The sequence below is a fragment of the Poeciliopsis prolifica genome, unplaced genomic scaffold (assembly GCF_027474105.1).
Source record: "Poeciliopsis prolifica strain line A6 unplaced genomic scaffold, Auburn_PproV2 SCAFFOLD012, whole genome shotgun sequence".
Classification (NCBI taxonomy): Eukaryota; Metazoa; Chordata; class Actinopteri; order Cyprinodontiformes; family Poeciliidae; genus Poeciliopsis; species Poeciliopsis prolifica.
Window position 1 is genome coordinate 8,276,669 of NW_026562387.1, and position 26,899 is coordinate 8,303,567.

General features: G+C 39.3%; 1 protein-coding gene across 4 annotated transcripts in view; it reads right to left on the reverse strand.

Moving 5' to 3' along the window:
• Positions 1 to 26,899, reverse strand: part of myripb (myosin VIIA and Rab interacting protein b) — a 97,977-nt gene that overhangs the window by 30,528 nt on the left and 40,550 nt on the right. For all 4 annotated transcript variants that reach the window (XM_055037826.1, XM_055037827.1, XM_055037825.1 and 1 more), the window contains one exon: positions 15,746 to 15,967. In XM_055037826.1, coding sequence (XP_054893801.1) covers positions 15,746 to 15,967 — 222 coding nt within the window. The remainder of the gene's footprint in view (positions 1 to 15,745; positions 15,968 to 26,899) is intronic.

Genomic DNA, 26,899 nt, shown 5'->3' on the forward strand with positions numbered 1-26,899 from the left:
TAATTTAATTTTTTCCCCCTCTATTTTCGCCTCGTAACTTAAGTGTTTGCATGTGAATAGATTTTACAAGAGCAGTATTAATATTCAAGCGCTGCGCTTGGCGTCATGTGGGCTTTTCAATGGAATCTAGTGAGAAATGCCTGGAGAGAGATTTGCTTTTAAGGCAACAATGATCCTGAGGAGAAAAAAAAAGAGCTCCGTACTGCATGTAGATTTTCAGATGTCAGAAATATGCGGTCAAGCAATGAAATTAATGTTTGTGTGCTGTGTTATCACACAACCAGCCTCTAGTTGATGGGTGAAATCTCTGTTGTTTCGGTCAATAGTAAGTGGCTAAAAACAGCCAGTCTGGTCTAGTTAACCTGTAAGGTATATGGATTTAATAAATCACAGTGAATTATAATGTGGGTTTTAATTCGTGTCGGTCCTAAACAAAACATGCATCTTAATTGTCCGCATGTCTGAGTGAAACTAACGCATTCATGGAAAGAATGCAGATGAACATCACTCATCCACTGGAGCAGCAGTTGTCACCATGGAGACTGCATACTGGCTGATGGACAGGCATTAGGGACCAAAGTTTAAAATCGATTTCTTTGGTAATCAGTTTAAATTTTGCTGTTTTGGTCGCCAAACAGATGGTAGAGGCTGTTTGATGCACTAGCATCTTAAAATACTATCTTATGTATTATCAAAAAAAAAAAAAAAAGGACAATTGCAAGTTACTTTTAAGCTAAAGTACTCTCGATTTGAATTAAGATGAATGAAAATTTTATTTCACCTTCCATGGAGGTAAGGTCAAATTCTTACCTCCATGGAACAAAATTTCTGTCACATATTTTGTCATCTTGAGTCCAGCAGTAACCAAAAAACCGACAAAAACATCCCTTCAAAAGTGCGTTAAGATTCTCATTCAACTACGACTGGCACCGAGTTGCTCTGATGGTTCATCCAATGACACCAAAACTTAGTCAATCCGTTTTTTAATGTTGCATTTTTGGCTCAACTTGGCTGGCTTGTAACCCTGCTTGAGTGCATGCTAAAAAATGTTGCATTTATTCCGGTTATCTTTGTCTTATGTTGCAAATGTGACCATACATTAAGCGTCCATATTTGACACAGACACAGGTAAAGAACAAACGGCTCTTTGCCTGACTCAGCCTGGGAAACGGCGTGTAGGAGACGGCTGACACTGATGCTCTGATGCTTAGCATGCACATCTCAAACGAAACAAAACAAAACAACATGACAGATGCGTGCATACACACACACATTCATTATCTTCACGCCTTTACTCATCCATCCTTTTCAATTTACACAGGATTTTTTTTTTCTCACTGCACCATAACGGAGTTTGCTGAGACAGAGACAGATGGGAGGACTGAGGGAGGGATTGCTCATTCAGAAGAGATGGAATATCCCTCTTTATCGTCGTTATAGCTGCTGATGTTCTTTTCACAGTCCTGACACTGACAGTAACTTTAAAGACTATGCGTGTGTAACTGATTATGACCATCGACTCTTTTAATGACTAGTATTGATGAATTTATCAGGAATCGATACTTGTTGTAAATTGCTCCAGGTTGTATTGGAACAGTGAAGTTTCCAACAATATAAAAGTCTTGGGGGAGAAAAAAAAGGAACTGAACTCTGAAAAAAATGTTCAGCATGAGTTAAGTGAAAGGTTAGGATGAGTGATCATAGGTCAGCTCACCCAACGAGTTTTTAGTTCTTTTGACAGCATGTGCTGGTAAAGCAGGATACAACAGAAAGTGCAACAGATCCCAGGAACAACATCAGACACCTCAGTCCAGAAATGTGCAGTCCTTGGCACAGCTAGGGTACTCCCAGGCCTCTGTATTTTTTTCCTTGCAGGCTTCATATAGAGCCTGAAGGAAAATCCGTCTTGAGGCCAAAAAAACCTAGAAGCACTATTCTCTACACCTGTGTGCTTCATGTGAGGGGCATGAGAGCATTGCGTTATTCACTCTGAATTACTCAGTAAGGAGACATCAGAGAGGTGGGGAGTGGAAGAAACCATCTTCTCCCTTTGCCTGTAAGTAGCTTTGATTGTTATCTGTGACCTCTTCCTCGATCTGAAGCCAAGGTGACCCTCCTCAGGACTGACAGTTTGGCAAGATCATTGTGTGTCTGTGAATATCTGAACATGCACAGTGTTAGAATAATGTAGTCACTCGGACCAACATAGTGCCACATTGTCAAGATTCAATATTTTCTTTAAAAAAAATCATAGAACATAAATTATTTTGACTTATGTTTCTTCTCAAGTTTCCCTCAAAACGCAAGCAAAGGGAATATGATACAGAAGCCATTTAGAGTACATTTGAATCGCTATCTATGGTTAAATCCTTACTCATTTTCTACTTATTATATAATTGCTCCAACTACAAACACAAAACTAAACAAAATAATCAAATTATCCACAGATTCGGCTCAATTAATATTCATGGTTGATGCATCTTTTAGTGAATGGAGACAAACTGAATAATTAACGCTTGGAATAAAATTCTGGGAAGCTGGTTGGAGTCATGAGGGCTGTAAAGATAAGACGATATTAGACACTGTGCATCAAACAAAACCACTAAAAGGCAGTGGTCATAGGGAGAACATAAAAATGAATAAACTGCAACTAATAAACTGCAACTAATTTGTGAACCCAAAGAGAATATTTCACTGCATTCATGCTATTTCAGAATGACTGAGCACATGTTTACAACAGCCTTTTTTGCTCCAGCAAAACTATGTTTATTTTTTTTTAGCTCTGATCTCAGCAGTTTCTAACAGGGTTTTCCAGATTGAAGACGTAATGATAGCTGACATTCCCACATGATTTTCTTCCGTATCTGCTCCATAAAGGACCGTTTGTTTACATGTCAAAATGTCAGCCTAGGAGTTGCCAAGAGATTTTCCAGAAAGCATCATGAGAGCGAGGAACAAAGTGAATACCTTCCGTTTCATAATCTAGACCCAGCGTGCCCAAATCCATGCCTGGAGATCCAGTAACCTGCTATTTTCAGAGGCATCTCTACTCCATCATACCTGAATCAAATGAATGGGTTTCTACCAGATCTCTGCAGAATTGATTAGGGAATTCAAACGCTTCATGTAGCTGAAGGTTGCAGGATGGTGGTGCTAGAGAACTGGACTGGAACTGAATTTATCTAGATGTTTTGCAAAATGTTGATTGTTCCATTTGCATCTATTGTTCCCACACAAAACTACCAACTTTCCTCATATCCTCTTTTTCTTTCTATGTTAGAAAAAAAAAAACCCACAAGTGACTCATTTCAATTTAAATTGAAATGAATCAGAATTTGTCCAAGAAATAAAATCATGAGTATATAATTGGTTTGGGCCTCTATCTCTTTCTTTGAATTTCCCCAATGAAAGACAATTAATTACGTTTCTATTCTATTTCTAGTCCATTCTTCTGCTTTTCTTGCCCTTGTCTGTAATCTGTGTGTCTACAAATCTACAACACAAGGTAATTGTTGTTGTTGCTGCTTTTCTTTAAACTACCTACTTAAAGACAACTGAAAGATTTAGTTTATCTGGATGATGCATTTAGCGTCCTGAGATTGATGGCGCGACGCGGTACATCAGCTGTTGACTCAGCTTTAACATCAACAAGAGGGAGGGAGAGATGAGGAGGGCCGAGTCAGAGGATATCAAGCTCGCTGGAGGAAAAAAGCGTTTGCTGAAACCAATTTTCCCCAAGAACTGCATGTTCTAGAAAGTGTCGAAGTAAACAGAATCTGAGCGTGGAGACTGGAATCCTGCGGCTGTTTGGCGGTGTGAAAAATGATCTCGTCTGAGGAAGAGTGAACAGATACAATCCCTCAGAGAGAAGAGCCAAGACCCAGGAACAAAGAGCGGCAGAGAGAAACAATGAGGGGAAAGGAGGTTGTACAATCATTGTGAATTTATGAATTGACACATCAGAGAGTCACAAAAGAATGTACAAACATGGGATATTAATGAGACTCAAATCAATGATTTATATTTACAACCAGAGCTGGAAGTGGAATGAAATAATTTGCAAGACATTTTAAACACAAAAAATGTCTTGTTGAAATGGAATAGTTGGAGTAACATTACCTACATTATTTATCTGATAAACCAATATGAATAGTGCATAATTGTGAAATGGAAGAAAAATGATAAAATGTTTTCTTTCTTTATTTTTTTGTTTCTTTCTTTTTTTAAAGAAGAAGAAAATGAGTTTCTTTGTGCTCTATTCTCCTGAGCCAGAAATAGGCTTTTTATGGTGCAGTTGTTGCTGTAAGGCTTTTGGGTTTCCCTTCACTTTAGAAATGCAGACTAAATTATTGCCCAGTCACATTGGATGTATGCAGTTTGTGATCTGCAATTTTCAAGTCTTTCCACAGATTCTCTCATTTGGGTTTAGGTCTGGACTTTGACTTCATTCTTAAATAAGTCACCTGCATTTCTATTTCATTTTCCTTCACTTTAGCCATGTACTTTGTGTTGGTCTATCTCTCTAAGTCCTATTTAATACGCTGAGATTTGTGGTTGTCATGTGACAAGTCGCTTGGCAATTGTGTGAGACAATAAGCTGAAATGGGACTCCTGGGTTGATCCCCTGCACGCTAAGGCACAGCTAAGAATGCACTTTGCTTGTTTTTAAAGTCAACAACAGAAGGCTCTGGATGTCTTATGAAAACTATTTCAGCATATTTTATCATCTGCTGCTTTGGCAGTTCCACTGAGGTACAGAAAAAGTTAGTCGGAAAGACAATCAGAGCCGCCAGTGAGCTACTGGGTCCAAGCGACTTTGGATTGCTCTACCAAGTTGACAAAGACAGGCATAAACATCATCTGTTACTCTACACACCCACTAGCTTCTGCATTCAAATTTCTGCCACCGAGTCGTCGTCGTTTCTGCCCCTTCCTTTTTTTTTTACCGAAAACAGATCCAGATTTTCTTTTATCTCTCAAGAAATTAAAGCTTTAATTAAAGCTGAGTTGGAGTAAGTAAGTGATGTAGCTGGCGTGATCAGACTCAATGAGTTAGATGCTAGTGTGGGTAAGAATGTTCCTTATGTTGTGTGTGCGTGTTACTTTTTTCATCCACTGCTACGACTAAAACACGGAAAAGGGCGAGAGGTGTGAATGCTTCTGTGAGGAACTGGAAGCCACATCATCCCTATGGGAAATCACTCGTAGTCTTCGTCTTTACATATTTCAGATGCAACACACTAATCCTGGATTTCTGCGAAATCCTAATTAAGCCATATTTCTTCTCACAAAGCTGCAGAAAATCTGGAACTTTATTCACTGTCGAGCATGGCAAAATTTAAATATATGCAGAGAAAACCTTATTCACTGGGAGAACAGTTTGTTAGTCCAGTGGCAAACGCTTGATAAATCTTAAGGATTAGAAGAAATAAACCAAAGCTAACAAGAAAAATACAGTTTGACAAACATTGTTTTGGTCCACTTGGACAACGTCTTTATCCATAGAAAAGCGCAGCCTGATGAAGGCGTCCTGATATGACATGTGTTTATGGCTTCATTGGTTCTTAGATTCTGATGTTGTCAAAAAAATAACAAGGAGGGCAGACGGGGCCAAGGCGGGACAGAAAGGCTTTGCTTTGTTTGTACATCTCTGAGCTCGTGTGAACTCTCGTGCCAAATGCGTTCACAGTGCCTCAGATGGCGTGTGTGTGTGTGTGGGTGCCCATTTTTTGCTTTGATACCTTCCCCATTGGCAGCCCTGGTACGAGTGGCTGCTTTGATCCAGTTTGAAACACAGCATCACCATAGTTCCTCAGCTGCTGTTCTGAGCAAACAGCCCGGAAGGCACGGAGACGGAAAGTGAGGCGGTGGGGCGCCGGGATTCCCGTTGTTTTCCGGTCGTCGCGCTGCCTCTGGAATACCGGCTGCTTTGGTTTCAAAGGAACAACTGTGTGTGCTGCCTGCAAACAAAGGATCCAAAGCAAAGAGCCACTGAAGTCTGTCTGGTTTTTGATTATATATTATAGTACTAATTAAGATCTTATGATAGATTTAGGTTCGTAAACATAGCAAATACTCTTCTTCTGTATTCCTTTACGGATCTTGAACAGCATGCAGGGTCTTCTCTAATAAGTAAAAGCAAGCGCTACAGAAGCCAACAAGGTAGAAGAGATCAAAAGAAACTCCTTCTTAAGGTGGGAAATCAGAAACAAACAAGGGGAGCAGAGTGCAGTTAGCTATGCAGCGCAGCACACTCCACTTAAGGCACTGAGAAATGAGAGCAGAGCAGCATTGAGTCGGATGCCTGGAGCGCTGCGAAGCCATTGATATGCAACGCTCTGCGGAGGAGCGCAGTGCATACACAATATATGAAGTTGGCTACTAACATTTACATATTCTGCTAATTGTTATTCATCTAAATTTGCTCCAGAGCACAGAGTCCAGCCAGCTTCATCCATCGTGTCCCTCATAATGAATGCGCTTCAAAGACAAGGGGCTAATACCGGAAAACGGTTTGTTAAAAGAAAACAAATGTAACCTGGATGGAGTTCTTTATCTTCTATAATGATGTCATCCACACCTTTACTCTTTGTCAACAGTTCATCTAGACTTTTCAGAAAGTTTGTGCACATTATAGTGCTAATTCGCCCTTCGCTTGACAATTTAGCCAAAGGTTAAAATATTTTATAACATTCATGCCATGTGTGTTGTGCTTGTGTAAAACACAGAGGGGGCAAATGAAAGCAGTTGAAAATCATTTAATATGGCACAGTTAAGCTTACTTAACACCCTGTGTTATCCTCCAGAGGCTTTAATTGCTCCTCTTCAATAAAGATGCTAGCCAGAGTTTGACTAGAGGTGACATGGTCTCTGCATGCAAGTGTTATTATAATGATTCATTTTGCTTTTCCTTATAGTTGAGGTTGATTGTCTTGAACATTTTCTTACATTGAGGTATTTTAATTGGTTCAAACTTGGTGTTCCATTTATTTATTGTAGGGTAAATGCATAAATTGGAACGTTTTACTAGCTGTTCCATACTTCTGTCGTTGATACATGTATTTGCATTCAAGTTCTTTTAAAGAAGTACAAATTCTAATTAAGAAAATTACAAACTTCACAAACTACATATCAACTAAAATATATATTTTAAAGGAAAATATTGATAGTAAGACATGCCAGATTTTGTATTCTTGGAGCAACCTTTCCAAGTGGACACTAACTGTTAACAATCGGGGTGATAACGTGTGGTGTTTCCTTAACTCTTCAGCAGTTTTAGGTTGTCAGTGTATCAGATTTTTCGCTGAAACATTCTTGGAAGCAGGCTGCTGCTAATCTAGCTGCAACCAAAAGGATATCACTGACCGAAACAAACAATCCACAATAGACACACCAATAACAAAAGTGACATATTCAGAGCCCTTGCAGAGTTCCCTACAGAATGGGCCTCACTGCTGAGGAGAAGTGGCCACACCTCCAAATTGTGCACAGGATGGCTGCTGGGAGATCTAAGGTGAGTTTGTTCAATTCTAAGCTGCTATCAACTATCAAAGAGAAATTCTGGTTTTTAGAAAGAAGAGGGACAAGAAAATGAAAGAAAAAGCAGAAACAACTTTTAATGCTGCTGATGTGGCCTTACAGAAATCTTTACATCCTAAATAGCTACTATTATCAGTGGAGAAATACTTTAATATTTGGGGAAGAAATTTTCTTTCATGCTACTTATTTTACTCTGTCATGTAAAATAAGTAAACATCTATCACTATCTTCTACAAAAGATTTACAAAAAAAAACTACAATTTTAATTTGGACATTGAGTAACTGATGATAAAGATAAAGTTTTTTAGTAAGACTTTCTTCTCCTTTGTCCATTCATCACAATGCTGCACTGATGAGAAGCTTTTACGTGTTTTCAAGTTATACTTTGCACCCTTGGAAAAGAAATGAATCGGAATAGTCAAAGTAAAGTAACCTTGGGAAAACACACGTCCAAATTGCATTTGAGCGAATCCCTGTGCAACAGTAACACAGCTACACAATGTTTTCTTTGTAGCAGGATTAAAGCCATGACAGCAAGAGGTCATGCTTTACCTGAACTGCATGTTCCTCCAGCAGAACAAATATGGCACAGAAAGCAATCTCTAATCTATGTTTTAATCCTCTTTGTGGATATTTCTGGTGATTTATCACATAAAAGAAAGTGGAAGCTTGTTTTCTTTGCAGGCTTGCGATGACAGATAATGAGCACATTTGCTGATTCCAGCCATAAATTAATGTTTTATTCATGCTTTGTCATTACTTACTTTTTCCCTGGCAGCTCCTGCGATGCTCACTGTGTGTTATCTTTGTCTATCCCGATAGGATGGGAGACATCTCGCTCACACACATGTGGCGTTTCATGTGTTCAGTTTTGATGAAGCCTAAAGATTAAACTTTAAAAGCAATGTGTGAACTTGTGACTCGATGACCTTCATCTGGGATTCATTTTCATATTAAAATCACAACTAAAAATAACACAGTGAGAAGCGCAGCTAGGTGTGTGGTGTTCACACTGATGTGAGATTATGACTTCTTGCAGTACATATACATTGATGTAGCACAGCAAATTTGCCATGCTACATCTTGCGGCGGCCTTTGTTGTGATTTAGCGTTTTGTGAATAAACTGAAATCAATTGGAATCTCCTTTTTTATAAATTAAATTCAAAACTTACAGACACTGGTTTCTTAAAAGAGGTAGCAGAAAGCTAGGTGTTTGCAAGGCGACTCCTATCTTTGGCGTTGCTCTGTTAAAGATTTCACTGATGAGTTTACACACTTGGGAAAGTGTGGATGGATTCAATTTCTTGCTGATCAGGAGAAAACTGGCAGATTTTCATAAATGGCTTATTGACTGGAGCATCACAATTCTAACGTTTAGAAATTAAAATCAATTCCAGGAGTAAACTTAACATCTCAGCCTAAATTAAAGCACTGGCGTGAGAAGGAAATGGCTTCATCTTGAGAGCAAGAAGCAAAAAACAACAGTCAGGATGTGAGTCTAATCATCCCTTGCGGTGTTTTTGTCTGTAAATATAATTTATTTACATAATTGTCTGTGATTACTTCCTGAATCTTCTAAAAAAAATTCCCTCTTCTACTCCTGATTAACACATTACAGACAGAAATGAGGGCTCAATCAAACTGGGCCATGGTGGCTACAAAGTAGCATTAATGAAGGCATACTGTCTGTGCTCCCAGTGGCTGCTGTTTCCAGTCCACTCAGCCCATTTCAGCAAACAAAAAGAGCTTCGGATTCCTTCCTGACAACTTACTCTGCAAACCAATTTCAGAAATCATAACATTTTCAATCAACTCTGTGCTTCAGGATTGCAGAGGAAGTCCCAAAAGTCACCAGCAAACCTCCAAGCATATAATGCTCAGCCAGTTTCCTTCATGGAAAAAAAGAGAAAAAAAAATCACAGAAACTGCAGCACCTACACACACCGCAGCACCGCACAGCAGGAGCACAAGCAGCACCACAGCAGCACCTGTGTTGCCTCCTTCCAGCAGGGCTCCACAGGGACACCAAAACGGTGCTTAGATGAGAGGTGTAACTGATACACACCGACCCACAGGTTCACACCCAGAGAAGATCTAGATCCCCACAAAAGCGATAGCTAAATCTGCAAAACACGAGACATGTGAAAACAATGAAATGTCACGCATGCTAGAAGGAAGTCTGAGTGTTGCATTTTGTTCCCTGCAGTTTTGATTTTTCACCAACTAGAACAAAAATGAAAGTCTCACAAATTGGAAATGCACGTCGGGGAAAACGAACAAAAACAAATTGATGGGCGTCAGGCTGAAGAGGGAATGCTTACGAAGCGCACTCTTTCTTTTTTTTTTTGTTTTGTTTTGCATTATTAAATGATTTCTAATGAATTAACATTACAATGAGCCACACTGGCAGGAGAAAGAGGCTGAAATTTGCATTAATAATACCAGTGGTGTACAAAATGGCTTAGCCTGCTTTTGTTGCCTAATTCAGCATACAGAGGGATGTGACTGTTTGAAATGAAGGCAGAAAAAACAATCCCCAAAAAACAGAGAGAAACAAAGAAGAAAAAATATTTCTTTAAAAAGACAGGTGAGCTACACAATATAGTTATTATTAAATTTAAAGTTATTACCAGCAATTAAAACACTAAGAAGAGCAGACAGCAGAGTAAAAACTGCTTTTCTTTTTGTGAGGCTATTTCCTAATGATTTCTTGATTTCTTAATATAAATTGTGAAGATGAAACATCTGTCAAATGTATTGTTTTACAAAAATCATTCGTTATTCATCTTCTTTTCTGTGATGGTATAATGATGGTAAGTAATTTCAGGAAAACAAAAACTATTTCTTTATATCATTGGAATGTTGTGCAGGGTAGACAATGATGTTTTGTTATTAAAGGCCACCAAAATGATTCCTGCATAGGAGCCAGAATATCTGACTCTGCTCCTGATGTCGCGTCACTCAGTGGATGAAATCGATGTGTGCACCTGGTGAGATTCTCCATGTGCACATCGGCTGTCGCTCCCGGCTGTGTATCCAGTGCAACTAACAGCCAGGAGTTAAGGGTGACTGGTGGCCTCCATGTCAGCTGGGTTGAACATGACACATGACCGTGAAGGGAGCAATGAAGTGGAGGAGGAGGAAGAGGAGAAGGGAGAGGAAGATGATTAGTGGCTCTCCTTCCTGTGCCTTGAGCTGGCCAAGATGAAGGCTTTGCATTTCGGTACAGCTGCTCTTTTCGATATGAAGAAAAGCTTCCGGCAAGAGGTCTGTGGGGTTCAGACACTAATTTATGTCAGCTTTTTGATTTTGACTGGGAAAGTTCTTTTGCTGTTGTTGCATGTAACTGTGAATGCGCACACCTATGTGCGTCAACATAATACTTCAAATGAAACGGAGGAAATAATCAACTCTCCAGCTTGGCCTACAGCTTGATTTGCTTTTTTATTGTTAGAAAATAAAGGCAGACACAACAGCAAGCCACACATTCCATTGTCACCACCGCCGCTAAAATGACAAAAGCACAGACCAGACAAGCTGTTAGACACACGCCGGCTGGATGTCTTATTAAAATCCGGAGCTCTGTACATATATTTCATCTGGAGGCTGGCGCTGCAGGGCTCAGCCTCAGGTGTCAGAGACCAGTCTTGTTCGCCCACACTGATAAAAATACATCTGCACGGAGGACAGAGAATGATCACACTGTGACTTGCTTCCTCTGCACGCTAGAGGTTCTCTACTGACAGAAGCGAGACAGCTGATTGCACTTACAGTGACCGTGTCTTCAGAAGCATACTGCCATTTTTGAATATGGCTTCGTTTTACTTAATTTTTCAATGTTTTAGCCCGGCAAGGATAAGACAGACAACATAGATCTCCTAAATTTGGAATCTAAAAAGCATAATGAACAATATGTCCTGTTAATTAGCAAAAAATAAATTGTGGGAAAAAAAACAATAATATATGCAACACAGGCATGTCATTAAACATAAAGCAACAAGAGGAAATTTTCTTGAAAACACATATCATTTACTGTGAGTCGTTCTGAAAACTAATATTCTACTTAACCGCATAAATGATGTCTTAATGGATAGCTCAGTGTAATTATCTTAGCTTTTTACTGTTTGCAATCTCAGGAATGTTTGAAGCACCAACAAAGAACATTTTATCCCTGTAGCTATAAGTCATCAATTATTAATTAAAGCAACACCAATATTGAAAATGATCAAACAACTCATTAGTCAACTGCGTGTTGAAATGATCGCCACAACACAGAAAAAAAAAACGATACAGTAAACTGACTTTAGAAGCAGAAGGCATGCAAGCTGGAGTAAAAGTGTTATTCTCTTATTAACTCATTCTGCAATTCAATTGTTCCACTTAAAGTTCATAGTGAATGGAGATTAAGTAAGTTCAGGAAAACAATGAAATGTCATGCATGCTAGAAGGAAGTCTGAGTGTTGCATTTTGTTCCCTGCAGTTTTGATTTTTCACCAACTAGAACAAAAATAAAAGTCAACCAGTCCACAACCAGTTATGGACTAATCTTTCAGTTAGTCGTGAGTCATAGTGAACACACACACAAAAAACAAGTTCAGAAAGAAGCTATTTAGTAATATTACATTTGGCTCATATTTTCTATGTAAAACTCACCACGGTACAGATGGTGAAAATAATCTGTGGCAGCAGCCAACCTTGTATTTGTATGTACCATAAAACGCATCTCAGTTTATATCAAGTTTCCTCAGCATTTTGTTATGTGACTCTGTGAATCAAAAGTAGGTCAAAGCCTAAATCTCATGTGGTGGAATCTATTTGAACTGTTCAACAATGAATGAACGTCACACGAACTTGGCATTGGCAGTTCTTGAGATCACATCATGTTAAGTAACTACTTGGCTACAACAACTAGTGACTGGATTTGAGAGTGCACCCTCAGGTGGTGTCTTAAAACCTCCGGCCAATCAGAAGCTTGGCATTGTGAAGCAGGCTGGCCTGTTGCAAAGGTGCAAATTATATGTGGAATCTGTGTTTTCAGAACTATAATGTAAAATAAAACGGACTGTATATAATGTTATTGTTCCCGTTATTCTGCACAAAGTTAACTTTTCGTCCTCTAGTGGCAAAAATAACATACATTTTAATATGAGACTGGTGATTGTGAACGTACGTCATGAACACATACTGATTTTTAAGCCCCTCTGTTTTTGCGTGTGTTTGTGTACATGTGTGGCATGCCGTTGACCTCCGGCAGATGCCCTAATCTCCTCACAGTAATGCTTTAGGAAAAGATTATGAAAACGGTACAAGCAGTTTGTCACTTTAGTTTATTGCCACTTCTGTGCACACAAACACATGCACGCTGTTTATAGACTGCTCACAGCTTTATAGAGTCCTCAGGCTATAGAACAGTGTACCCACCCATTTCTGCAGATTAAGCATAGAGGGTTGCTGTCGCTTGAATGCAAATGTGGACAGGTAAAAGACGGACACAAAGAGGTATTAACTTGTTAAATAAAGAAATTTTTAACAAAAAAAGGACAAGTAAGTTCTTGCTGATATCATTTTTACTCCTGGATAATTGGAATCGGTCATTTCCTCCTTTGCCACTTCTTTTTTTATCCTCTTTCCCTCCCTCTCGCTCCTTCCTTTGACCTTCCTTTTACATTTTCTTTCCTTTCCCCTTTAGGATTTTGCTCACTGCGTTGGGTGAGGAGTCAAGATAAGAAAAGAAAACAGCTTTTCACTTCTGGCTAGAAATGTTTTGACTCCTGCGATTAAGCCAGAGAAGAGCGGGTCTTGTGTGTTTGTGTGGACCAAGGCTTCAGGAAGCCATTAATTCAAGCAAACTCCAGAATCTTCCTGGTCCTGGAGGGAAATCTCTGTGTAGCGCAGGCCTGCGTGCGGCTTTTCAGACACCATCTGCATCATCCGAGCCGTCCCCGGTTTAAATCTTGTTACAATCAAAACATCAAAAAGAATCAATGATGGGTTCCTCTCATAATTATAACTGTTTAGCACCTGATTAATGCACATTGATGATCGTTTCTCTGCTCGCAGGCATGTGTGCATCCATCCATGTGCAGGTGGCTGACTGTAGCTTCCGAGCGAGTCCATGTGTGCCATGATTACAAATCTGCTTTTCCCTCGATGGTTCGCGGTGGCGAGCAGCACTGATGTGCCTCTCCAAGCGGTGAAGGACAGCCGGTGCAGGCAAGTGACACCATTTGGCGAGTTATGAATTTTCACATTAAAATTCCAGAGAAAGGCCTGAAAAGATTCCGAACAAGCAAAAAAAAACAAAAAACAAAAACAAAAAAACAAAAAAAACAAAAAAACAAAAAAAAAATATATATATATATATATATATATATATATATATATATATAATATATATATATATATATATATATATAATATATATATATATATATACACAGAGGAGCTTGCGTCCGCATTGTGATTTTTTGAAGTAATTCAGTCTCACATTTACTGTAGATATGTTCCTCTTGACATCACCCACTAACACAAATGACTTTTTCAATATTGCATTTCCAGCATGATGACTGTGCTCGTTCTTGCTGTGGAGCAGCTACATTCTATTTAGCATCAGATCAATGTCTTTACTTTGCAGTCATTGACTCGAACACTAACAAACCATAATTTCCAAAAATCCTTTTTGGAGCTCGTTTAGCCTCGATCGACCTACAAATCGCTGTCCCGAAATGACGAGGCTCCACTCAGAGAGGCCGATTCAGGCTAAAATCAGACTTAAGCCGGTTTAATGGACTTATAAAAAGAGCCGTGTTTTAATGTGGACAGCGATGTTGTGACACAGGGCCCATCTGCGTCTTCGTCCGAACCTATAATGAGAAAATTGTGAAGCCCCCAGGCAGAAAGAGAGAAAGAGAGTGAGGGCGAAGATGATCGATGCAAGCCTTGCCACCTTTTTTTTTTTTTTTTTGACATGATTCCTTTCCTTTTCTTTCCTCCCTGGCTTTTGGCTTTATTTTCCCTCCCATGTGTCAAATAGCAAAACCAAGGGCAGCTGTTCTAACTCATCATGCCAAGCAGCAGAAATCAATGAAAACCTGAAAGAGACGGAGGACCGAGGGGAGACAGTGAGGCTAAACATTTCATAAATGTGTCGACGCTGTTTGCCAGTGCAAACCTCAAGTTGCACTGGCATTTACATGTCATTGGGGATATCAAAATGCTCTATATTTCACTCTAAGCCTCACTGCAAAGGCGGACAATGAATTTTGTGGCTCTGAGACAGAGGGAACTGGTGAAGTCAAATACCAACTATAATACAAATCTCCTCTAATTCAACTCTCCAAAGTGTTTTTTTATTTTTTGTTTTTTATTTTTTGAACAAATCAACCAAAAGAAAGTGGGCAGCATTCCCAACACCACGTCGCTCCTGTACAGACACAGAAAGTTTAATATATTTTCATCCGTTGTTGAGTTGGAGCAGAATGACTCCCAAGGCTTTTGGATGGTCATGCATGAACAAACGGGATAAACAGATACGTGCACACGCGCACAGACACACAGCTCATTTGAATGAACAACCAGCAGCAGCACATTCCCCGGTCTGTTTCGCTTCTCTGATTGTTTTCCTCCAAATCGTTTGCGCCCCTCTCTCTGGCAAACCTCGATTTTCAAAGATACAGAAAGTCAATTTGACGACTGCCAGAATAAATAAAGCCAAGGAGAAAAAAATAAATCAATCAAGTTATGTAAAAAAAATAATACAAAAGAACAACAGAAGATGACATTTAGCTTTGGAGCTGTTCAAATTTCATTTAACCCCTCTCTGCCTTTCATCCTCAGGTTTACTGACAATTCTAGTCCCTTTCTGTTTGGATGACCCTCAACAACCTTGTTTACTTTTGACCTTTGCATCACAAGAAATATTAAAATGTGAGTTAGATGCCACTTTTAGAAAACAATGAAGAAAACCAAACCCTAGAGACGTTATAAAACCTTAAAAGACTCGTTTACACCAGACCGCCTCCTCCGCTCTTTCATTCACTTTTCAAAACCAGCCTTAATAATTCCAGCTTATCTTCCCACTAACAATTTTCCTCCGGCGTCCTCTGGTTGGAACGTCCCAGCTTCCCTCCCATGTGCTAACTCCCTTCATTCCTCCAGTCACCGCTGCACGCGTGTGTGTCCGTGTGTGTGTGAGCAAACACTAACCTGCCCTTCTGGCACGCTGAGCAAAGCCAGGCTCGGTCCCTCTTGCTGTAGGTGCAGCAGGTCTTGCACACGTTGTACTGGCAATCCAGACACTGGCGCTTGGGGTTGAACAGGAAGGTGAAGGGCGCGCAGCAGCGGATGCAGCAGTGCTCGTTGAAACGATGCTGCTTGGAGAGGATGGAGCATCTGCTGCCTTCCTCTGTGAGCTCCTGCTTCATCTCACTGGAGAGAGAGCGAGAGAGAGAGAGAAGAGGCAGGGAGGGAAGAGAAAGTGAGAGGCTGGTGAGCGTCTGGTTGAGCGGCAGGGAGTGAAAGCAGCACAGTAAGTAGGCAACAAAGAATAATTAGAAAAGCTGCAGCGGATTAAAAATTCAAAGGGGTGCAGGGCATTAAAACAAAGCAGGAGAGAGCAGAATGGGTCATTTCCATCCATTCCCGACTGCGTGCCTGTCTCTCCGTCCCTTACACCGATTCAGTGGAATTAACATGATGGCTGACATTTCAATTTGGGAAAGACCTGACATGGCTTGGTTTTCCTGCATCAGTCTAAATTACAGCTGAAGAGGGCATGCCAAGCACATCTGCCTCCTCCAAGATGTTTTGTTATCCATTAATTAAGACATTGTGTCAGTGAACTGGCATAAATAGCAACCTAGTTTGGGAGATAATGCCTAAAGCTAGGAAACCCCCCGCCTCCAAAAAAACAAAATCCCTGCCGGGGAGCCGATCAGGCACAAGCTCAAACAATTAAAGTTTGAAACAGAAAAAAGAGGTGAAGTTTCAGTATTAGGAAGTCCTTAGGAAATAAATCAGAGTACTGGAATGCAAGATTTCAGAATGAGAGTCCTTCCCTATTATAATAAAGGGATGTAGAAGCCTGAGCTGCAGACTGTCGCATCGACACTGGAAGACTAAGAAATCAGAGGGAGTTTCAGCTTTACCATAGATATAAAAAAGTTTGAGATGTTGTTTGTTTCCAATGTTGAAAGGCATTGGTGCATTTCTGTTTCAACAACTCTACAGATGTATAATAATTTGCTGCATGGAGTTTGCATGTTCTCCCTGTGCATGCATGGGTTCTCTCCGGGTACTCCGGCTTCCTCCTGAAGGTCAAAAGCATGACTGCTACGTTAATTGGTCTCTCCAAATTATCCTTATGGATGTGTGCTTGCGTGTGCTTGCATGTGCATGGGCACAACAGAGTCCTATTGGTCTCTGTGTTGCCCTGCGATGGACCGGCAACCTGTCGAATGTGTACCCCACCTCTCGTCTATTTATTACTGGAAACAGGCATCAGTTTCTGACTCTGCAAGAATACACATGTCGCTGATGGCGACTTGATTGTCAAAATTTCAAAATTACTGAGCTTAAATTAAATTATATGTTTATTTAAAAGAATTCCCAGAATGATAGCCACACACAATAAAATGTTTGAGAAACACACATAGATGAATATTCAAACGAAACTAAAACAAAACACCAGGCTAAAATGAGCTAAAAAACAAAACGATGCAAAAGGCTGAGGAAGTATGTCCAGCCAATTAATAAGAACCACAATGCTTCTCCGAAAGAGGTTACAAAGTTCAATTGATCGACTGACTGTAAAGAAAGTCTGAGCCAGTGAATTAAAAAAATAGCCCTAAACCTTTAATAGCAAGAATTATTGGCATTATTTAACTTTTTATGAAAAATAAATAAATAAAAATATGTGTGTGGACATGATGGCATCCTTTCTGCATGCAAACTGAGAATTAGCCTAGAGAAAAGGAAAACAACACCCTTAAAACATAAGCTGTGAATCAAAGTTTTAACTAGCAGGGTTGCACTGTAAATCGTCTGCTGCTAATATAAATTATCCACAGCCTTAGTGTAGAAATTCTGCTGACTGTGCATTAGAAACAGTAGCATCCCCCCCAAAAAGATACGTTTTGGTGTAATAGTATAAAATCAGTCGTCATTGGCCCTAACAGCAGTGGTGTGAATTGTTCCTGAAAGAGTTCCCAGAGAGGAGGTGGGTGTAACACATTTACCCACACTGTCAGCCACCAGCTATCGTCAGGCTGCGAATGGAGGCAAGGCAAAGATGTTACTGCTGGTAAGGTGTAAAAGAGGAGCTCTGCTCAAACGGATAGCAAGTAAATAATTTAAGATGCTCCACTGCAGGATGCACGGCCAAAGCACATCCTTCAGGACTTTCTGTGATCCTATACATGGACACACTCATTCAGAATACAGAGTGTGAATTTGGAAAGATAATAAGAAACGTACAACGAGGACAATGCAACTGAGAAATGATTGCCACGGAGAAAAGACGTGTCTGCGTCTCCTACTGCCACTGAAAATTAAATGTGTAGCAAGGCAGTGTGCTGAATGCAGCATATTGCAAATTTCCTGCGTGTAATGTGTTCCCATTGGGGGTATTTCAATCTCCTTGTAACCCCAAGTCATCAGCGATGCTCCTCAAGCTCACCCTCCGCTGCTCCGCTTATTGCTTTTCATATGCATCATTACACGGCACATATTAACAAGATGAATAAACCAATTCATAAAGGGTCGTATGTGAGCATGCTACATCGGTGCAGACATCACTACTAAAGGCCATTTTCTATTGTGAAGGCCATAAATGTACTTTTTTATCATTATTTCCAAGCATCCGTGTGTGGTTTAGGCAAGATCCAATTTTTCTGTACCAAAAAAACAAAACCAACAACAACAAAAAAGTACAGAGTGTACTCATATCTCAATAAGCTGGGGAAAGCAGTTATCTGGAAGTCATTTTGTTAGGTCCTAATTAGGATCAGGAACTGCATTGCCTTTCAGTGTCCCTTAAATGAGTTTAATCAGCAGTGCAGTTACTGTAGATGACTATGTGTTATGTCTCTCTGGCTGTTTAATTACATCATCTAGTAAATGCACACTTAAAACCAAAGACAAAAAGGGTTTTGTAATGCTTGGGATAACTTTGCATTAACATATAGCTTAAAACATTGCTCCTCCCAGCAATTGCACTGTTGACAGAAACACTTGGGCCATCCAGTTGCCAGCAGCCACTTAATTCCAATAAGGTATAGTATTCATTTAGGCTCAGTAAATTCAGCTGTTTCCTGAAAGTGTCGGAGGTTCCTTGGAGAACATCCGAGATCAAACACGACACTAAAAACCAGAAAATGTGACAGGGATAAACCTATTTAGAAGTTTTAAGCAGAATTTGATTATGACATCTTATTAACTGCTGTTTCATTCATCGCCAACCCAAAAATGGAAAGAATATTGTCGCAACTCCTAACTTGTGACAAAGGAAGTGGGCTGTTTACCAAAACAGAGAGGTCAGTGAGGGAGAGCATCGTCCAGAGACGCGGTCAAAAAGGCAGTGGTAGTTCTGGAGGAGCTTCATTTCAGCCGTCGCGAGTGGCAAAAAAAAAAATTTCAGCCCCTTTCATCACCTATTTCGTCATTTTCATTATGTTGAAGTCTACCAGATGTTTGGGGAGTTTTCCTGAAAGCTATAGCCATATGTGACATCGAGTCACAATTTTCCCATGACATTTAAAATGCTAATATTTGAAATTAATAACTTGTTTCTTAATGTCGACAACATTAACGGCAGCAGCTTGTGACAAATTGGTGAGGGAAACATCTCAGAGGGCACCAAAAGTTTAACATTTCCGAACTTCCCAATTAAAAATAAAAGTATTGAGTATGCTGATGAGTCACTGCGGGGCAAAAGGTGATGTTGCTGTGAATTTAGCAGTGAACACAAACTGAATACCGATCCCTTTGATTGTGGCTTCAGGAGTGCATGTAAATTTAATGATATGCAAAGTATTTCTGGTCGCCTGTCACTCCCGATGACAAAAGCTTTTGCTTAAGATCTATGAACTCTTTCTTTCATCATCTTTCATTCAGATCTTTAGTATTTTTTCCCCCACTCACTTTCTCTCCTCCCTTGTGTTTACTGGGATCTGTTACTACATTTACTTTACTCTGGTTGCGCCTTTGCCTCTCTGTTCATCTTCCTTTCCATGACTGACATGCAGACTTAGATATGCACAGTTGATTTATATCACAACTGGACTTGTGATCTAAATGATGCTGTTTTTCAGCCTTCAATAAATTCAGGTTTTCTACATCCTGTCTTCACTCTTAACAGCTGCTGTCTCAGGACTTAAGAGTTGCGGTTCACAAAGCGGATGCCTAAATGACTAAGCCTTACTTTAAGGCTCAGGGTGCTTCTGATTAAAAACAGGAAATGTAATACAAGTGGACCAATTTCATATTTTTTTTAGTTGTCTCCTATTTTTGGGGGGTGACAAGGCCATTAATCAACCTATAAATAGCCTGCATTGTACTCCCTAATCTAAATTTTTTGGCTCCCGTTCCTCTTTTGCTTGGATTTTGAAGCTCATATTGAAACCTGACAATGATTTAGCAGCACAAAATATTAATTCTTGTACTATTTTACATTGATTTAAAGACAGGCTGTTATGTATTTTCCAGGCACATAGTGTCATTTTATAGCACAACTAATTAACTGTGTTATTTTCAGTTGTTATAAAATTACTGTATAATTCAAACATAACTTAAAAGTAATTTGACCCCTTGAAATTTTGCAACTATCTCTTTAAGAAGCTCCTACTCTTTCCGAAATGCCGCCTTCAGCACATCATCATAACAATGCTTCTTGTTATGCCGTTTCTCGTTATGTCGTTCTTGTGAGTGTTGGACAAAGAAGTAGTTTGTTTGATGAGCTCAGCAGACACACAGTTCCACCCATTGTTTGCTATTTGCTGCTGCCACTAGTCTGAAGGAGTTGAGTTGGAAAGGTGAAGCCTTATTTCTTAACATATCAGTCCACATTTAAAACATCCTAACATAGTGAGGATCATAATTTATTTTGTGTAAACTTCCACCTTTTTTTGTAACTTTGCAGATTCAGTTATGTCGTTGATACTTGCTGAATGGAGAATTCACTTTTAAGACATTTGTCTGGAAGAACAAATCCAGATTCATTCTAAAACATGTTGAAAAAAGTTTGTTCACATAAAACTTAAAGTAGATTTTTTTTTAGTAAATGCCTTAAAACAGTATTGAGCTTTAAAGCATGAGCTTGTTAGAAACAAGCTTATGAAACATGGAGTACATGGAGCAACTTTTTTTACAACTTTTTTTTAGTTCATAGATAAATACTACGATTATTTTTAAAAAAGAGAGAGTTTAATTGAGGAAAATTGGAAAACAATAATAGCTTCAACATTTTTCTGTACTTATAGTGTTGCTGAAGACAGCACAGAGCGGATATCTTTAAACTTCCCACTACAAGCCCATAAAACCGCCATCGACTGCTGGCGAGTTCACCTGTAGGTGATGCGGTGCTGGTCAGTGGGATGTTATAATGCTTTTTGCTGACTGAGGAGCAGTATTGACTTTAGGTGTGTACATGTTTATTTATTTATTGATCTGTTCACTTTCAAGTGTACACTATCAGAATGGTCTTGGTGAGTGAGAATTGATCGCAGGCTTTCCAGATGCTTAATTTGCTATCAATTGGAAACGTGTAATTGTGAGTGTGTAATAGTGCATGAGTTTCTATTTGGGGTTAAAGAAAAAGAAAAAAATCAACTCTTCTTAGTGCGTGCTGAGGTGAAGTAGCTCATAAATCGACACTCTCTAATGTCTCAGTATTAGGAAAAAACACAAGAAGGAACATTGTAATGTCAATATAAGTGATTCTGGCTGCGGTACTCAATGCAATTTGATCTGAACTAACTGGAGGCAAACAGCACGATCAGAGCCTTTCTAAGGATAAAAACAGTCAGACAGAAAGAATTTTGCTCAGTAAATGCTTGGAGTTCTGACAGCGACGGTCTACTAATATGGTTTTAAATATCAACATATGCATATGTGTGTGGTCGAATATGTGTTATGCACATATTCACTTCATACTGTCTTGATTTTGTGTGTTTTCAGGCTTATAGTCACTCAGAGTGATAGCTGTTTCATTTCAGTTTTTCTTTGTTTGGCAGCAAGTTGGGAACGTAGGCAAAAGAAAACAAAAACAAGCTAAATGTTCTGTTATTTCTGCAATCAATATTCTGTTTCTGCTGAATGAAAAAAAACACAAAAAAAACCTATGGCTAAAGACAACAATTAGACTTTAGGATTATACAAAACAAAACAAACCTTAAAAACTTGAGGAGCAAGGGCTCCAAACTTTCTTGTAACTTCTTAAAGATGTTTTACAAGCTCGTACTCCATGGAGCCAAAAAAAAAAACAAAAAAACATTTTGTTTGAATATTTTTTCTACAGTTGCCTTCAGGGGGAAAAATACAAGCACTGTTGCATTATGTCTCTATGCTACCCTGTAGCATACTACAGGACAAATAAAATTAATATAATGCTACTTTCCATTGGCCTTTTCTATGTATATATTACTTCAAAGAATATGATATTATATTCCATTCTAAACTGGACTATTTGTTTTATTTTAATTCTGATCAATGCATTAATAGTAAAATACATTATAAGCCATTATATTATTCCGTCTGGTTACCAATGTTCCTTCATCGGGGAGCAGCCATTTTGAATATGTTCAGTCACTTGTCAAGGTTGCTCATGTTTTTATATTTGCCCCAGTTTGAGATATGTTGCTGTGTTAAGGAGATAATCTGAGTTGTTCAAATGTCCATTTCCTTACTATTGAATGTGATTGGTTTATTTCCTATCGCATTTTATCCCTGCAAATTAATGCAATTTTTCCAGGACAATTTGTTTCTGAAAATAGAGCTCTGCTGCTTTTCAACACGGAAGGAAATTTATCTAAATTATCCAGCTTGTGCTAACAATCCTGTTCATCTCTCTACAGCGACCTTAGTGAGGTTCATTTGTCTGCTGCATGAATAAAGAAAGCCCACATAGAGCCAACCATCTTTTCCTCCCTGCTGGATCCGCCTCCCTCTTGTCTGCACTGAGTAATGAATGAAATGCAGACGTGTGTGTTTTTTTTTTTTTTTTTCAATCCTTCTTTGAGACCACCCGTGTGTCATCATCTAAACCTCTTCAGAGAAGCTCAAGGTGACCACAGCAGGAAATAAAGGGAGCTCTGGGTGTTCCTCCAGCTTAAATGCTGTCTCACTTCCTCACTGAAAATGAACAGAGACGGTTGGGAAGGCCACAAACCCACAAATATGCATTGTTGCCAAGTTTTACCATCGCTGCAGTTGCATAAATCCAGAAACCCTTAATTCTAAATGTCAGAACAGGAGCAGCGCTCCTTCTGAGCGAGTCAGCCTGCTGCTAATACTGATACTGTTATGTGAGTGGGTTCCTTCATCTATGCTTTCCATGTTTGGGATCCCAAACAACTGTGTGCTCATACAGAATGACACGTGTCGGGGTGCCCTGCAGCTCAGAGATACAAGTCATGAATAGACCGCTTCTGAATGTGTGGCACGGCTTTTTATACACAAGTCGGTTCGTTTTCCCATTGTGCAAGATTCTCACAGTCTCTCTGAGCATTAAGACCTGCCTTATTCCTGCACATACATCACTTTAGCCCTGCAGAGCCACAAAAAACATTTGAAAAACAAGATAAAATGAAGAATGATTATTAACATCGCATGAATGCACATGACGAAAATCTGCATAAAGACGTCTAATGTTCTGAAGATGGTTTGCAGAAGGTTCAAGTTAAGGCTCAAAATCATCATATTGCGCCTGAACTGAGTACAGTATCGAGGCATAAATCTATGCTTTCTAGTATTTTTGATTCAACTCCAATTTAAAGGGTCACAATTCGATTCGGAAACCATTTTGATTCAGAAACTATTCGTAATCCAGAAACCAATTTTTGTATTCAGATGGTCTGATGAGACAAACACAGAGCAAACAAATTTATTTAAAACAATGGTGCAATGTTCAACGCTTCATCAAATTCCATCAACTTATATAAAAAAAAATAGGTTTTGTTCACAATATATGAAACTTAAATAGTCACTATTAGATTAGTTTAGCTGAATGGTATTTCCTTGAGTAAAAGAAGAATCAAAATATAATTAAGCAGATAAGACAAAGTGTTCTTGCAAGTAGGATTGGCAAAAAATATATATATTTTTGAGCATCTTGAATTGATTCAAATTCCCAACACTAGGAATTGAGATTCCTTATAGATTTGATATTTTTCTGCACATTTAGTTCTGTTAGCTAATAGCAGTGTTATCATATATTCAGTTGTTCAGTATTGGCTGCTATCCTCAGTTTAAGTGAATGCTTATACTAGGAGAGCTAATATTGACATGGCTAAATCGTTTTTTAATGTTGACTTTATCTGTAGCTTAGCAGAGCAATTACTGAAGACTGCATACAGAGGAATCAATTATACACAACTTCTTGGCAGATTATCAATCTACCAATGTTTTTTTTTTAAATCATGCAGGATTCAAATCATCTTTGAATTATGGACTCCTCTTTCTTTGCTCCGTATGTACTTTTCTTCAGCTAGATTTCTTCATGATAACTTCATAAATTTTACATTTTAACACTCCTGGTAGAAGGTTATAGAAGAATTCACCTCATACTTCAACTATGGCCTACATCCTGCTAAGTTACATACATCAGAGCTGCCCTGGGCTCTTTATCTCTCCTTTTCCCTTCCTCTCTTATTTTGACCCTCCTGCTGAAACCAGCGGCTACGGGGACGAGACTCTCCTTCGTATCCAGTAGGGCGGTAATGAGCCCTCGGTTTAGGAAACAATTCAAGTCAAATGTGCTCTCCGCTGATAACGTATCCAGTCAGAGAGCACTGGCTGCTCGCTAACTAGTGTATGTGAGAAAATGAGGAAGAGATAAACAGTGAGAGACTGCACTTTAGTTTTCCTCTACTTGAAACAGAAACGGAGACTCAGCATGGGGCAGAAATAAATTGGGAGGAAGTCGGTTTTCAAATTTTTGCCCTTATTATAATTTCGCACTGTAGTTATTTATTACTGAAATTCAAACTGAACGAAAACAAAGGCAGATTGACCAACAACAGACAGAAAAGTGAAACTGAAATGCCTAAGGGATTTCTTTTAGATACAGTCTCATTAAATAAAGAATAATAGAGTTTAATTTTCAGTCCTCCACCACACTGATTTATACAAAACCTCTAACTAGAGGGATCTAATTCTACATTTGGATGCATTCATAATATGAACGATGTCACATGCCACATTCAGCCACTACTATCGTCCAGAAGAGGATGTTTAACTGGAATATTGTTGATATTTGTTTAGTGCCAGGACTGAAAATTAGTAGGTTAAGCAACAATCCCAAAAGGAAAGTTTGCAAGGTTAAGAAAACTCCTGTAAACCTTTACAAATCAAAGGGGAAAGTGCAGACTGTTTTCATTTCTTCAGTGTTATTTTCACAAAGAAATTCAAACCGTGAACACTAAGAAAATTATGGCGCCTCAGGTAATGAAGGCATTTAAAATCTGTACCTAAAGGGAGACCGACTGATCTGATTACAGCACATATGTAAACAGATTTGCTGTTAGGCAGCCAGAGGAATACTGAAAATATTGTTGTTAGTGGATCAGCATTGCATGTTGTCACATCTGCAAAATACAAATTCAGAAAATATGTTTTTTTTTTTTTTTTTTTTAAAGAATCCCATATACTTCCAGCTTCCATCTGCCACAGTTTGATGATGGCCTGGTTCTTAGCTTTGCTGGAGAGATTCCAGGTGTGAGAGGATGTCACAGCTGCATGCAAAGACAAAGTCTCAGACAGCGGCCGGGGGACCCAGTGGCTATTTCAGTGGCAGCGGAAGACCCAGAGCTGGAGCTGAGCATCGCTTACTGAATTCCCGTTAAATGGGAGGAGAGTCAGTTGAGGGGCGGAAATAAGGAGTAAAAAATGGAAGAAGACAAATGGAGGGAAACTTTGGGGTTGAATCGAGAGAAGGGACGTACATTATTTATAGGATGTGACGGCTCTATTACAGGTATTGTGACCAACAATACAGTACCAACCCTCAGAATCCCTCTTCAATTTAGAGGCAGCCTGACTGGCAGCTATGACCAGCCGTACCTTAGAGACTCTGGGCTGTTGATTTTCTCATGCTGTGAGGACATAAACCCATTGACGCAATTCATTTTCGAGGAATAGTTTGGAGGAAGAAATTTTAAAAAGTGAGAGAGCACACAAAGCTAAAGTTGAAACAGCCAACCGGTTTGACTCTTCTCACAGTGACGCGCACGTTAAATTAAAGTATTACGTTTGAACCTCAGGAGTGGTGAGCTCAGGAGAAGGACCCATATTGACTGAAACAGCTACGAAGCCGCATGACTGATGGGTTTGAGACACCCACCGACATGCCTCATTCCAGGTCCAGGAAGAGCAGCCTTTTGTGAGAGGTAATTTGAGGAAAGAGAAGGAAGGGTGCAGTATTGATCGAAGAGGAAGAAACTATCAATAGAGGCCTCAGAAGAAAAAAAAAAACAAGGGTATTTGCAACTGCACAGAGCTTTTGGTTGAAGCATCACAGCAGCCTCTAATGACTAAGTGTGAGGAGGCAGCAGGGCATGCATCTTACAGGAGCGCTGAAGTTCCTCAGTAAATCTGGTGGTTACATAATATTAAATGAGTGATTTATAAATGACACCGAAAAATTACTCAGGCGCAGCAAAGAAATAAAAACAAAGTGTCACCAACTGAGCGTGATGCCTGAATGCCTTCAGTTTAAGTAAAGACAACCAACAAGCTTTGTGCAAAACTGACTGCAGTCAGACATATTGCCTTTGTGATAAAACAGAGTAGACGAAAAATCAATCCAGTTAGTGTAAACGTGGAAAAAGCTGGATAAAAAGAGCAATCTGAAAACTGCACTATCGCATTTTTTATTTGATCTTCTAAGGCAAAAATAATTAAAATCGATACCTGGATCTTTCTGAGTCAAACTTCTACCTTTGCAACACAAAGTCACAGAGCCTCCATAACGTATAAAATATCCACTTTGCAGTGATAAAATGCAGTACAAAATAAAATGCACACTTAAAATGCAGGTGTGGGCTGGCAAAAACGGGAGGAAAAGCAAAAAAATCTGTTCATAAAAAATGATAAGCCCAATTAAAAGTGCCGCACTACTTTGATCACTGCAGCATTAAAATTGCATTT